At 32.0% G+C, this 14228-nt stretch overlaps 1 protein-coding gene and 1 long non-coding RNA gene across 4 annotated transcripts in view; one reads left to right on the top strand and one right to left on the bottom strand.

The window, feature by feature from the left end:
• Positions 1-2758: 2758 nt before the first annotated feature.
• LOC149080694 (uncharacterized) lies at positions 2759-6144 on the bottom strand. Its single transcript, XR_016193620.1, has 2 exons — positions 5947-6144; positions 2759-3269 (listed from the first exon to the last, which is right to left on the bottom strand). It is a non-coding gene; the product is annotated as an uncharacterized LOC149080694 (long non-coding RNA).
• Positions 6145-7490: 1346 nt separating this feature from the next.
• Positions 7491-14228, top strand: part of Tdg (Thymine DNA glycosylase) — a 35126-nt gene continuing 28388 nt past the window's right edge. The window contains exons 1-4 of one of the 3 annotated variants that reach the window (XM_089239907.1): positions 7565-7900; positions 7993-8245; positions 10613-11048; positions 13744-13915. In XM_089239907.1, coding sequence (XP_089096033.1) covers positions 10627-11048; positions 13744-13915 — 594 coding nt within the window. In that variant the 5' untranslated portion in view covers positions 7565-7900; positions 7993-8245; positions 10613-10626. Of the gene's footprint in view, positions 8246-10612; positions 11049-13743; positions 13916-14228 lie in introns of all 3 variants that reach the window. The other 2 variants (XM_089239906.1, XM_089239908.1) reach the window with 2 other exon arrangements.

Below are 14228 nucleotides of genomic sequence, written 5' to 3'. Positions count from 1 at the left end.
GTATGCCGTCAATCGACTGCTTTTACAAGGGTACACTAGTATTGATTGGTGAGGGACAATGCAGGGTTATGGTGTCTCAGGGAATTTTTCTCTAATAGGGTTGTTAATAAATGGAATAGCTTACCCCCGGTGGTAGTAAATTCCCCCAAAGCAGAATGTGCCAAAATGTGTGACGTGCATCACAGAACAACCAGTGCTGTTGCAGAACAATCTGGAAAAATTTTAAGAATAGTGTAGAAAAACGCTATTATGTACATACGAATTTTTACCACAGAACATTTTCAGTCAGCTGAGGGCTCGTTGCAGAACATCTCAAAACATTCTGCTTTGGGGGTAAATTCTAGCACAATTGGCACGTTTAAAAAGAAATATGTTGGGGTGAATTGAGAAGCTATCTAGGCCTATACTTAGAATAAGACAACCATAAGTATTATTTATGGGCATTGTATAATATTTTATCATGTATATATATTCTTTGTAATTGTATTTTTAATTGGGTTGCTATGTTTTTGAAATGTATGACAGCCATATTTGTTATTTGCATCTTTTTCCTTAACCATCTCGTTCGGCATTTTACCTGTTGTGGCGTTGCATTTGTATTTATATAAAATACAGAATTTATTTTTATATAACGACCTTTAAAATGCCCCTTATGACACATCACCCTGGATCTGTGCCTGGCAGTGATTTTAACGATATGTACTACTTAACTTTCATATTCAACTGAAAAAATAACATGATAGAGAATGTGGTAAAGGGTTTAAATCGAATAGATAACTTATTAAATCTAACTTAAAACTTCAAAACCTCCTTACTAACAAAACTTAATTTTAAATTATAGTTTCTATTCTGTTGTGTTGCTTGAGTTTTTGGAAAATGTAACAGAGTGGACAAATTAGCCTAAATTATTATTTTTTTCATTATAAATTTAAATGATTGATGAAAACTTTTATTATATTTTGAAGTATATCTCCATGTATCACTAGATGTTGATATAGATGAAAAGAAATCTTAATCATTTATGATAATGACATAATAGAGTGGACATCTGACAGATAAAAATCAGGTACTAAAGACATAACGTGAATATTAAGTCATTTTGCTAAAGTCAAACCTAAAAAGGTGATCAAGCATTAAAAGTCACCTTTTCAATGAGCTCTAAAAAGTGTTATCAAATTTAATCTGGTATAAAAATATATTTCCCAAATGACCGTAACAGCTTGGACATTTTAAAAAGGGAAAACTTTTGAGACGACACAAAAAAATAGTTTTTCATAAGAAAAAAAATTTCAAAATTTTATTGTCAGTTTTGTTCATCTATGGCACATATATAAAACGTGATTCCAAGTTTTTGAAAAAAAAATTCTAGATTTGCACCAAGTTCCTTTAACACTTTTTTAAGCTGGGACAGCCAAATTTTGAAGTTTTACTACAAACAATGATTTTTTTTTAAAATTATATACCATCTGAAGCAAATTAAGAAATGTCTTATGACAGAGAATTAAATGAAGAACTAGAAAAGAATTTAAATTACTAACCAGAGTGCTCCGAAATTTTGTAAAAAAAAATTATAAAGTCATGGAAACTGTTTATATACTTTTTTAGGAATGACCCATATATATGGTGTGAATTCTAACCCACAAATTATTTAAAAAAATACAGCAATACAAAAAATTCAAACTACTTGCCCATGAAAAGAAAATTTTATATTGCTCTTCTTCATAACATAACGTAATTTATTTGTCCTCAGTCTTTAAGATAAAATTATAAAAGTTAATGTTTACAATTACATTACACAAATTTTACAATATTTAAAAAAAAATATGAAGAAAACTGGGACAGGGAGGAGAGCAGTAGCTAAAAGCCAGTAAAATGCTTTCGAAAAAGCACAGGGGCATATTGTGCCTTCTTGGGGGCCCAGGACAGACTTTATTTTTGGGGTCCTCTCAAAAAGGTTATGCTCAGAAAAAAAGAGTTCCCCCCCCCCCATTCGTCCTCTCATTTTTACAGTATATACACACACACTCTGCCGAAAAAAATATATAAGCTGAAATTGGATGGGAATAGGATCAGTAGCGGTTCCACAAATTGGGGATGGGGGGGGGGGTTAATTTTCTTTTTTATGGGTAAAAACCCATGTCAGACAAAATATATAATTACCCCTTCCCCAAACCATTACTATTTATTGATGAAATATGGACCAAAAAGAATGAAAAAAAATCATTATTCATTTGTGCATCAACTTGTATCATCTGTGGCTTTTTGTTTTGAACCTAGAAAATTTCTATGAATGAAAATAATCGTCAATTATTATGGTAAAAAAATTCACCATAAGACCATGAAATTGTATCAGTGTTTTTCATTTCAGTGCTATCTAGGTTCTTTAAGTGTAACCAAGATCTCTGAGATTTAAAAAAAGACACTTTCAGATGATTTTAAAAAGTACTTCATTTTATCAGGAATCGAATAAAAAAAACCTCTTAATCGGTTCATTTGTTCTTTCAAAGTATTTCATTCTTTTTCTTAAAAATGAGAAAAAGCTGAATACAAACACATTATTTCGGAAGCACAAGTCTCTCTTATAGATTATTTCAAACATTTTCAACAAATCAAACCCATTCAACTTGAAGCCAAGTTACGGGCCTGGAAGAGCAGGAAAAACGAATTCAATAAAAATGGATCAAAATAATACTTTTGGTTTTTTGAAGAATAATTATAATGAAAAAATTGAAATCTTACTCTTAAAATAATTTCGCACTTTTGATAAAAAATTTTTAATTATACTAAATACTGAAGCTCTTACAGGACACCAAATTTTAGATTGTTGCACCATATAATATTGCTGCATGAGATATCAAATAATGAAAATTCATATTTTTGACATTGGTACTAATTGCTGTGACAAGATGTTTTTGAAGAAGAGACAGCCTTGCATATGCAAAACCAATTTCAGCTAACTACCACTATGCTGGTCACTTGAATCAAGCCTGACTTTACTGATGCACAGCCATGACAATACCCACATGACTACACACAACAGCTATCTAATTTACTGTTGATAAGATCTCCAAATATCAAAAACTGCAGCAATAACCTCATAAACACTCTGATGTATTCTTTATTTTAAATCACTAACAATACCCCAGTAGCATCTTTTCTATTCTTATTGCAAGCTCATGAACTATTTTGTTCATGATTATGAAGATAATCTTCTAAAAGTATCTCTTGCCTTGCAATTTCTGCTGCTCTATTTTTCTTAAATGTTTTATCTGAAAAAAAAAAAAAAAAGACAAATTTTATTGCACATGCATTTGAAATAATTAGCAATATTCTGAAACCGAATCAATGAAAATGAAAAATTACTTCATTTAAAAACAAAGTTATCCTGGTTCCAGTCCTTTTTTATTGATAAATTGACTGACAGTGTATTAATAGTGTAAATAAGTTTTTCAAGAAAAGAGTTGTTCCCCTTGGGAAATTTGAATTCGTAAAATCGAAATAAAAATTTTTTTATAGTTGTTTGTCATTTTAGTGCCTGCAAATATATAAGTTACATATTTTTCTTTTTTTTTTATTTTAATATTCCTGAGAAATCTTTTTGAGCTTCTAGACAGGCCATCAACTAGGGAGGAATTTGGTATGTCTAGTGCCATCAGATGTCAAAAAAAGGCAATGTCAAGTTCTTCCTACAACCACTTTTTTAACATTACAGAGGAGTAGTGCTACCTTAATACATGAGCTCGGCTGGGCACGGCCCGGGGCCTCAAGAGAAGAGTGGCCTCAGAAAAACAAGTAGTAGTAGGTGAATTTTTCAAAAATTTTCCAGGTAGGATTTCAGAAAAATTACTTGACCTAGGGGCCCATGATGCTCTTAAGATGGCCCTGCAGAGGAGTGCTAAAATGTACATTACCTACAGCCCTGCTTTTAGAAAACAGATTTCAATATGATAGATGATAAAGTGTTGCTGGGAAAAAAAAGCTTTTCATAAGACACATCTAAGGCTGAAAACATAGTGAAACGGAGAGCAAAGCAGCGAGTGGAGAAGAGATCCCAGCAGCGAAATCAAACACACTGATTCCAATGCGCCTGCATATAGTGGCGCGTACCGCAGCAGAGGGGAAATTCCACCACAAGTGATAATAGCAGCACATTCAAGATATTTTGTTTTCGCCGCTCTGCTCGCTTGTGTGTAGCTTCAAGATGGCCGTCGAAGGGCTTGTTTTCACTGTTAAAAAGCGGTAGTGAAGTCAAAAATGTCACCAGAATTGTTGATGTTAAGTTCTCGACGTGCTTCAAAATGGCGTGGACAATCAAATAAAAACAACAAGTGCAGAATATAATTTTTAAATATTTCCCTTCAAAATTTTTTTGTGGGCACGTGTTTAACCAAACCGAAAATGATTTATATTTTGAGTTTGTAATATTTATATTTTGAGTTTTAAGCTAATTTATCGTGCACCATGTGTGGGTAAATGTATTTGATTAGTTTGAATTAAAAATCATGTATATTTTTGTGGAAAAATTGGTAAGTTTCATTTGTTTGTTTATTTTCTGTGTACCATCAATATTTCCATACTGGAAGCGTACCGAATGTTTTTATGCTGTATTTTTGGGTATCAATTACGTTTCGTGTGTAAAAAAATTAAACAATGAAACCAACAAATATTTCTACAAATAAAGTTATTCGAGCCTGGAAGGGGATTTCCCACTTCTACCCTCCCACCTATGCTAATAATACAAATTTAAACAGTGGGGGGGGGGGGTGGACTTTGATAAACGATATTTTTCTCAATTTTTTACTCATAAATTTAGTAGAAAATATTGATCTTTCGAGAAGTCATCGCACTCAAGTGCCGCGATAAAAGATGTGTAGGGAGGAAAGTGACCAAAATATGAGGAATATTTCTTTGAGGAGTAGTTATATTTAAAAATAGTGATATGCACACTATTATTTCCAAATTGTTGTCTGAAAACCAAGCTGATTGCGAGTTTCTATTTGATACTCTCTGCTACATCAAACGCCCCCACTATGCGTACTATGTTCCTTGCTCGCAGCTATATTCTCATCTTGCTTCTCTTCCTTCTCCTTCGTTGCTTTGCTCGCCGCTTCCACTATGTTCTTAGCCTAATAGTAATGTCATGGGAAAAATGAATATTTTTATTCCACTGAGAGGACATTTCAAACCATGGTGCATAAACATAAAACATCCAACCACAATAGAAAGCAGACCATAAAATAACTGAAAATTTTAATCCACCTATGCTATCGTTATAGATCAAATATACAGTAAAACCTGTCTATAATGATACTGTAGGGACCTAGAAAAACATTGTTATAGGCAGGTTATCATTATAGCATTTGAGCTATTTCCTATCAACCTCTAGGAATAGTGACAAAAATGCTGCTCTTAAAACTAGGCTGAGTAAAAAAATTTCCTTTTTTTCATTTTTCTTTTGTGAATGATAGATGGTACTCAAACTTATATGCTGCAAATACAGTGATACCTCAGCTAATGAAGATAATTCATTCTGGAATCATGTTCGTTAGCCGAACACTTCGTAAGGCTTTTATGAAATGTGATCAATGTGTAACATTTACAATAATCTTTTTTTCTTTTAATGGACTGCACATTTCAGAATGTATCTTGGCTCAGTATTGAGCACACTTTCTTTCAAACCGAGCACAACTCCATTTTATCGCCATGGGCAATTTAATGCTAAATGAGTTGTGCCGGAAAGGTGCATGTGTACCCAAAAGTTTGAGTGCGTAACTAGTATTGTTTCAAGTGCTGCCATCTATTTTTCAAATTATGCAGTGCAGATTGATATATTTTAATATTTGCACTGCGGAAGGTCTGTTGCTCTCTGTGGCAAACTTTATAACGGAAGAGATAGGAATAAAATACACTGAATATATTCAATATTTTTACTGATAGTGAACTCACAGAAATTTACTTCTCCAATATTCAACTTAATCATCACCAATTCCAAAAATCCGCCTACAAAAAAAGACACTGCCGCGACATGATATAATCTTAGAGTTCTACGTTTGAACCTCATGGTCTGTGTTTTACAATAATAATACAATACAATAATGATTATACGGGGCTTTTGGCTACTATGACCATCCCCTGGGTTTTATGCATCACCTTCTAAAGCAGATGGCGCTGGTTTTATGTATACTTTCGTTACTTGTAATAATTGAGTTAATTGCTAGCAAGAACTTACGTTAATGTTCAGTTTTTGGATTGACATTTCACTCAATTTTCATTAAGTAAGCCCCGAACCGTCTGAACAGCACCATAGTCTGCCCCCCCCCCCCTCCCGAACAAATTTTTTTTTGAGATCCCCTTCCCAGTTACAAATACCTGTCTACCTATTTGCAGCTGACTCTCTCCAAAAAATTTAACCAGATCAAATAGTCATGAGGCTTCCTCTGCACTAGAGGCTCTCGAGCCGTGGCATCGTAGAACTCGGGCAAAATGACTTTTCTTAACCCCCTCACCTAAAAGATACCTGCTTACCAATTTGCTTACTCACTCTCGAAAATTGTAAACACATCTAATTGTCGTGAGGCCCTGCGCCATACGTTATGGTTAAAAATAAAAGGTACGGGGCACCAAAATTACTTGAGTGCTTAGAACCTTTTCATGAGGGTTAATCCGGCCCTGCCACAACATCTTCAATTTTCGAGCCTGGTGTCACCTCAGTAGTATTATAACCTCCTTGCTATTCCACCCTGGTAGAACGGCCCTGCCTGAATACGGTCTTGCTCTAACAGTGACTTTAACTTCAACCCATCCGTAACTCAACTGGTCGGTTAGCTGATGAACCGTGAATACTATACGTAAATTGTAAGTATTATAAGTAAATTGGCGATGTCCCGTTTTTATCTTGAAGCAATATGGTCATATCTCACATAGAAAAGGTGCAATTATGTTTCAAGCTCCTCATGCGATTCAATAGACTAAAGAAGATTTTCAAATAAAGTTCCCCATCATCAACCTGAGCATAAAGATCTCATAAAATAATTATTACTTAACGTGTCTCAACATTCATACAAATCCATAGAAGCTCCAAACTATACCGTTATCGAAAATTGGTTAAATATGGAAAAATGTAGATTCAAACCAAAGTTTTGATTTAAAAAATGTTTGTGTCTCGACAATATGTGTTAGTTTTAATACGTTAAGAAAACTTCAAAGATTCCTAACGGTGTAAAAAAAAAGTTCGTCTTGTGTAAGCGAGGTGCTATCCAAAAACACCTGAAATTCCCTATGTCAGACATTTTCTTTCTTTCGATCATATTTCGTTATCATGAATTTATATAAAAAAACCTCCACATTCTTGTTATTTTTTTATGAAAAAAATAATAAATTCCAAGTCGTAATTTTAAAAAATTTTAAACAAAAAAATAAATTTTTACATCCGTAATAAGTAAAATAGAAAAAAAAATTGTATAGAGAGAGAGTACTCAAGAGAGAGAGAGAGAGATTTTTCAGAAATCCCTGCTTCTCAAAAGGCAGCTATTCCAGAACGGGGGGAAAAAAAAATTTTTTTTTTTTTTTCGAGATTTGGCTATTTTTTCTAGAGCGAAAATCTTGCGTTTTTTTCAGCGTCAGCAAAGTTCGCGTGTTTTGTTTATATGGTTACTGAGTAGTTTAGTTTTCAATTTTTGGTGATTTTTGCTTGAAACCTGGCAATCTTCTTGATGATAGTATGTTCGTTGGGGGTGGGCGAGGAAGTGTCTTTTTCCGGCTTTTTTTAGGATAAATTCATCATCATAATACGCTAGAAAAATGAGTCAAAACAAAAAAATAGGATATTTAAAGAGCTGTCAAAATGTGTGTATGGAGTAATGTAATAACGTTATTCGCCTTAGTGATTCTACATTCTTAGGTATGTTTTATTTCCATTTTGTGAATACGTTTTGGAACACGCTGCAATTTGCACATTCATATCGCCGTTTTCAATCAATATCTTTCAAATAGCCTTCCTTGATTCAGAATGAAGCATCCGTCATAATGCTGCTGCTGCATCGTGGTGTGTTTCGATCGTTGCTTTTGGTTGGGATTGGCATCTTACAGTCTGTTTTAGTCTCTGTAAAACAGATATTTTTTTAGACTTGTAGAAATAACAAAAAGACAATTGTAAATATACAAGAAAAGAAGTTTAAATTCCTTGAATTGCTTCAAATTTTGTGACTTGGTTCTTATTTTGAAATACTACAACACAACTTGAAAGGTAATATGGTGTTTTTGAAACTTTGTCAAATTTGAGGTGCATAATAAAGAAGAAAATATATTTAACAGTGATAATGGATAAATTAAGGGAAAATATTAATTTTGAGTTGAGCATTTGTGTTTTACATTTTTGAAATTTTTTAGCATGAGAATTTCTTTTTAGTTCAATTTATAGGTATAAATATAAGAAATAGTTTGAACATTTCTTTTTAAATACACATTTTTAATTTATTCCAGTCAATGGCAGAGGAAATGTCAAGTTTTCAACTTTTCTTCTTGTACTTCTCAATTTAAATTCAATTTTTTTTCTTTTTTGTGAAATTTTTTATTTTGATTCTGTGTTCCCCATTTTAAAAATTATTTTTAAAGCATAGCAAGTAGAATTTAAAGCATGTGAACAATTGCGATGACTTTACAGAAAAGTTGAAATTTTTCATTTTTGAAATCTGACAATGGTGAATCTAGAAAGAAAAAAGATATACCTTGTAATTTCTTTGATATTTGTATATATTATCTTTATTTTTTTTCACATTTATCAACTCAAAAGTTTTCTAGGATGACTATTTATTTTCTTTTGTCTCTCCTTTGTAAGTCAATTGTACTGTTTCAATTTCAAATTTAGGGTTTCAAAGTAGGCTATATTGGTCACTTACCATACACTCGTCTACACAAATCGCCATTCATTGTTGTCTCTTAAATTTCTAAAATAATAGATGTTATTCAATTTTTTTTATGAATGAAAATATCCCATTATAATTTTTTCAAGATACAAAGAAGCATCAGTTTTTCTCATTTTTTAATGTCAGGTACAATTTTCAACCTGTTGCTTTCAGTGTAGTAAAGTGTAATGAAGTCCCATCAAATTAGTGTTAAACTTTGTGTTTTTTTTAATGGTAGCTGTTTAGATACTTTAATATAATATAACAAGGTTTTTTTAACCTTTATAAAAATAAGATGATGGTGCTTATATGCATCCAACATATATTTTTTTTTATTTACAAAAAAAGGTTACCCGAAATAGAGAAAAAAATTTTTTTTGGACTATTTTTCTTTAAAAAAAACTTTTTTGCTCCTAATTGTCTGGTGGCCTAATTAGGCTCCTCCTGGCTGGCCCCTAAATTGTTTTTCAACCTGTCAAGCCCTGTACTTGTATGAGGAAAAAAAGTACCTCCTAAAGTCAAAATTTGTTTAACATTTTTTCTCTAATTTGAGACATCGCTCATTTGTCAAATCAAAATTTGCTTAAAATTTTTCCTCGTCTTGCAAAACACGTGTAAACTGAGTTATTCGAAAACCTAAGTTTTACTGTAGGTATATAATGTGTATATCAACATAAAATTTTTTTTTATTATTATATGTTTTTCTATCTATAGTAAAATAGCTGTGAACTTCATCTTTGCATTAATAAAAATTGACAGAAGCAAGGACTTTTATAAAGCGGTTTTTTCTCTAAATTCATGAATGCAATATCTCAACTTTTCATTTATTAGGTCTCGCACACACTTGAAAAGTTTTTGTGCTATTTACTTAGGCTGGGATTACACTATAAAAGTTTTAGAAACATTCTTTTATAAAACTTGAAAATGTAACAAAAAGCGCATCTGTTTCAAGCGAGCAAATGTAATCAGTTGTTTTTTCAAGTTCGGTAAAAGATCTTTTATAGTACAATCCTGCCTTATAGACCAGGATTACACCATAAAAGTTTTAGAAAAGTTCTTTTATAAAACTTCAAATGCAATTAGTAAGTGTGTGGGTTATATTCGAGAGAATGTAACTAACAGGCTTATTGGTTGTTTTTTCAAGTTTTATGAAAGAACTTCCATGAAACTTTCATAGTTTAATGCCAGTTTAAGTCTCAGGCTGGGATTACTCTATATAAGTTTCATAAAAGTTTAATTATAAAACATGAATAATTGAACCAATAAGGTTATCAGTTACATTCGAGAAAATGCAGCTGATAGCCTTATTGGTTGAATTTTTCAAGTTTTATAAATGAAACTTTTATAGTGTAATACCGGCCTCACACAGAATAAATGGAAATATTTTAAAAAAAAAAAAAACCTATTTTAAGGAAATTTTGAGTAATTTTATTTCAAACAGGCCTGGACCAGTGATTTATAAATGGTTGTCTATAAACTTCTAGGGTCCACGAGTGACTATGATGCAATGCAGGGGATCCTAGGTTCCCTTTGTGTTCAACCAAGGTTCCTTGGCCTAATTGAAAACACTGTCCTAGACCATTTGTATGATATCTGGGGTTGTAATACTTTGATTGGGTCTTGATCTCTCTCTTAACTGATGATCATGCATGACAATCTTTTTTGTTATTTTTAGTTATTTTAAATTTAATTTGTTTGTCTTCATGCAGATTTTCTATTTCAAATGTCTTCGCCATCTGATTCATCTGAATATTCCTATTTGGGACCATTGTCAACATCAACCCTATATGCTCATAATGAAGACTGGCAGTGGTCTCCTGAAGACCAGTACAATCATTATACTTACCTCACTTCTAGCAGTACAAGTCAAGAACCTATTGATTATAGCACAGGTTCATCTATGTTTTTCCCTACTGAAGACAATGGTGAAAATTCCTGTTACAAAGCAAAACCAACATATGCTTCAGAGAGAGGTTTTATTTCAGATGGAAGTGAAAGAAATCAAGAAAGTCCACCAGATGAACAAGTTTTTGAAACTTTAGGTCAGGTTGTGAAACATGACCCCTATCAGTATGAAGATTATGAAGAACTGCCTCCTCAACCTAAGAAACGAGGGAGAAAGAAAAAAGAACCTAATGGATTTAAGTAAGCATTTATTTCCAAAATTTATAAAAATTATAATTACAAAATACTAAAAACTTAAAAATAGACTGGAAATCTTTACATATTGGAAATTTACATATTGGAAATCTTTTTTTTTTGAATTCATAACTATTTCTTTAATACATTATAATGGAGTTAATAATGGAATATTAAATAATTGAAATTATTTCCTTTATACTTTGTTCATTTTAATAGAATTAGTGAAATGGGCAACGTAGTTAACACACCATCCCACAGTTCAACACATCTGGATTCTAATCCTGGGGACAGACACATGCAAGGAGGGGCATGGGTGGCCCACTTGAGTTCCCACCCCCTTCCAAGACAATAAAAAATCAAAACTATTTTTCTAAAATAATTAAAATATTAAAAGAAAATACCTTTATATTCTATCTTGATCAATTTCTGTTAACTTAAAATGTCTGATGGTTAGTGACTCGACATTTTTTCTCTGGAAAAGATTTCTTGTACTTCTGAAATTTTAATCAATCAAGAATCAGCCAATTTTCCTATAATTTGCATATTCCTAATATCTTGAACACTGTGGACAAGAAAAATTAATATCATATACTATGAGTAAACAAAATTTGTACTCAAGTTTTGTTGTTGTACAAGTTTTTAAACAAAATTTTATTCTCAGAGAAAGAGAATATTCTGAGAATATTCTCCTGGATATAAAAATTGGAGAATAATAGAGAATATTTGTTTTTCTTTTAAATAATTTAAATTTTTTACTAATTTTGTTTATATTGTGAAATATAAATCAGTTTTCATTGCCTAAAACATTTACAACAAAACAATTTTTGGTATAATCATCCCCCAATGGCAACTTTTAGTTTGAGATAATTTGCATATTCCTAATATCTAGGTCTCCAGGTCATGATGAGAGATTAAAAGTTTGGTTATAAAGATTTTAGAAACGTTTAAATTGAAACCTTAAAAAATTATTTTAAAATTAGATAAATTTTCAGAAGTTCACAACAGAAAAGAAATTAAACAAAAGTTGATTGATAAAGGAAGCTATTCTTATACAATCACTTTCATTATAAGAAGATACAGAACTGTTGTTGTTTTTCAATGCACATTCATTCAAATTCTGTATCACTCACATTTCTTTAAAAGTTGTACAATACAGCCCTGTTGGTTTAATTTTCTTGCTTTCACACTTTAATATTGTGGTCTACAAACTTCAATGTTCCCATCTTGACGGGAAGAGAGAAAGAGACAGAGAATATTCTTTCAAAGGACTACTATTATAAATTACTTGAGAATATTCTTTCAGAGGACTAGGCCTACTATTATAAATTATACTAGAGCACTATTCTTATCGAAAGTAATAATTATTCTCAAGTTATTTATCGAGATTAGCCTATTTATTATAATACATGTTATTACATATAGTCTTGATAATACTCTCTGGAAAGATTTCAGTAACTGAAGATATTCTCTGGAAGCACTATCATTAATAACTTCAGAATAATTCTTATTATTTTCTATAAGAATATTCCCCAGTAATTTATGAAAGTAGTCCTTCCAGAGAATATTCTCAAGGATATTATATGTAACTATATTATAAATAACAGGAGAATATTCTCATCAAGAACTTATAAGAATATTCTCAAGTTATTTATAATAGTAGTCCTACCAGAGAATATTCTCGAATATTCTCCAAAAGATTATTCTTGAGAATTTTACATCTCTACTAAGACTATTGAATGTTTTAGATTTATATATTTCATGCTTTAGTGTAGCAGTTCTCAACCGGTGCTCCGTGTGCACTTCCCAGGGGCTCCGAGGCAACTCAAGGAAAATAAAATAAATAAGTAAATTTGAAAGTTAAATGAAAAAAAAGAGCCCTACGGGGTTCTGCCATAGAAATTATATACAAACAGGACTCCGATATAAAAATTATGTATTGAAAAGGGCTCTGTGAGTCAAAAAAGGTTGAGAACTGCTGCTTTAGTGAAATATTTTGTGATTTGCTGAACACTTGACATAGGTGGAGATAGACTTGGAGGTCTGGAGGGGAACAGTCATTATTGCTGGGGGGCACAATGATGATGATGATGTCAATTAACATATACATATATATATTAGATCAGTCGACTCCACCTTTGACGCTGGGCCTCCCCTCCCCATATCTCCGTTCCATGTTTCAAAATTTTTTGTGAAACTTTTTTTAAATAAATTTATTTCGTAGGGTCACAATAATGAAATATTTCAGTAATCGCATCTGATAGTGCTTCAACTCTGAGAATAATAAAAAACCAATGGAGAGAAATTTTCCATCTTTTCTATTATTTATATTGTACATATATATTCTGATATACTAACCCAAAAGGAGGGGGGAGGAAAGTATAATTCACGTCTCTCTCCTTCTGTTATCAAAACGGGAATAATAGCTGACTCCACTCACTGGCTGTTGATCAAAAGGTTGGGGAGATGATCCTAAAACATGTTCTTAGGAGAAGCATCATTACAAACATGTTTGAGCTCATCATTGCCAAAATAAGGGGGGTTTGTGGAGGCTAGATATCTTATAATTGCCGAAATACGAAACATCAAGTTAGGCAAAGTATCTCATAATTGCGGCTGAGATGATTAACAAGGATATTTTTTAGTTTTTTGTTATGAAGGGTGAGGTATGGTTTTTCACATGTAATTGTTTCTTTTAAAGCAACTATGAATATATCCATACTCCTGATGGTGTGAAGTGCATTAAACCTGAAAGATTTCCTGAAACTTTTAAGCAAAGAAAGCGGATGGACAGGTTTGATGGTATGCCAGAAGAAGAAGTTATGAAAAAGTCTCTTCCTGATCATCTAAGTCATGGGCTTGATATTGTAATTGTAAGTTAGCATTCAAAAAATATTTCTATTACAAAATGTTCTTGAACAAATAAATGAATCAAATTATATTTTTATTCCAACTGTGTGTTTAAAAAATGTTTCACTTATTGAGAGAAAGAGTTTTTTCTCGTCCCAAGATATCAAGGAAACAGATATTTTCTTCATATTATGCCGAGGTGAACTCGGAAAGAAAAGTCATCTTGTCTCCTCTGCTTGCCAGTATACAAGAGGGCCTGGGTTCAAGTCCCAGCATAGACAAGATAACTTTTCTTTTCTAGTTCACCTCAACATAATATCCAGAAAATATCTGTTT

The sequence above is a fragment of the Pholcus phalangioides genome, unplaced genomic scaffold, assembly GCF_987345545.1.
Source record: "Pholcus phalangioides strain wild (caught in Gottingen) unplaced genomic scaffold, Ppha-v1.0 ptg000011l_1, whole genome shotgun sequence".
In the NCBI taxonomy this organism is placed as follows: Eukaryota; Metazoa; Arthropoda; class Arachnida; order Araneae; family Pholcidae; genus Pholcus; species Pholcus phalangioides.
This window is presented reverse-complemented; position numbering and strand designations above follow the sequence as displayed.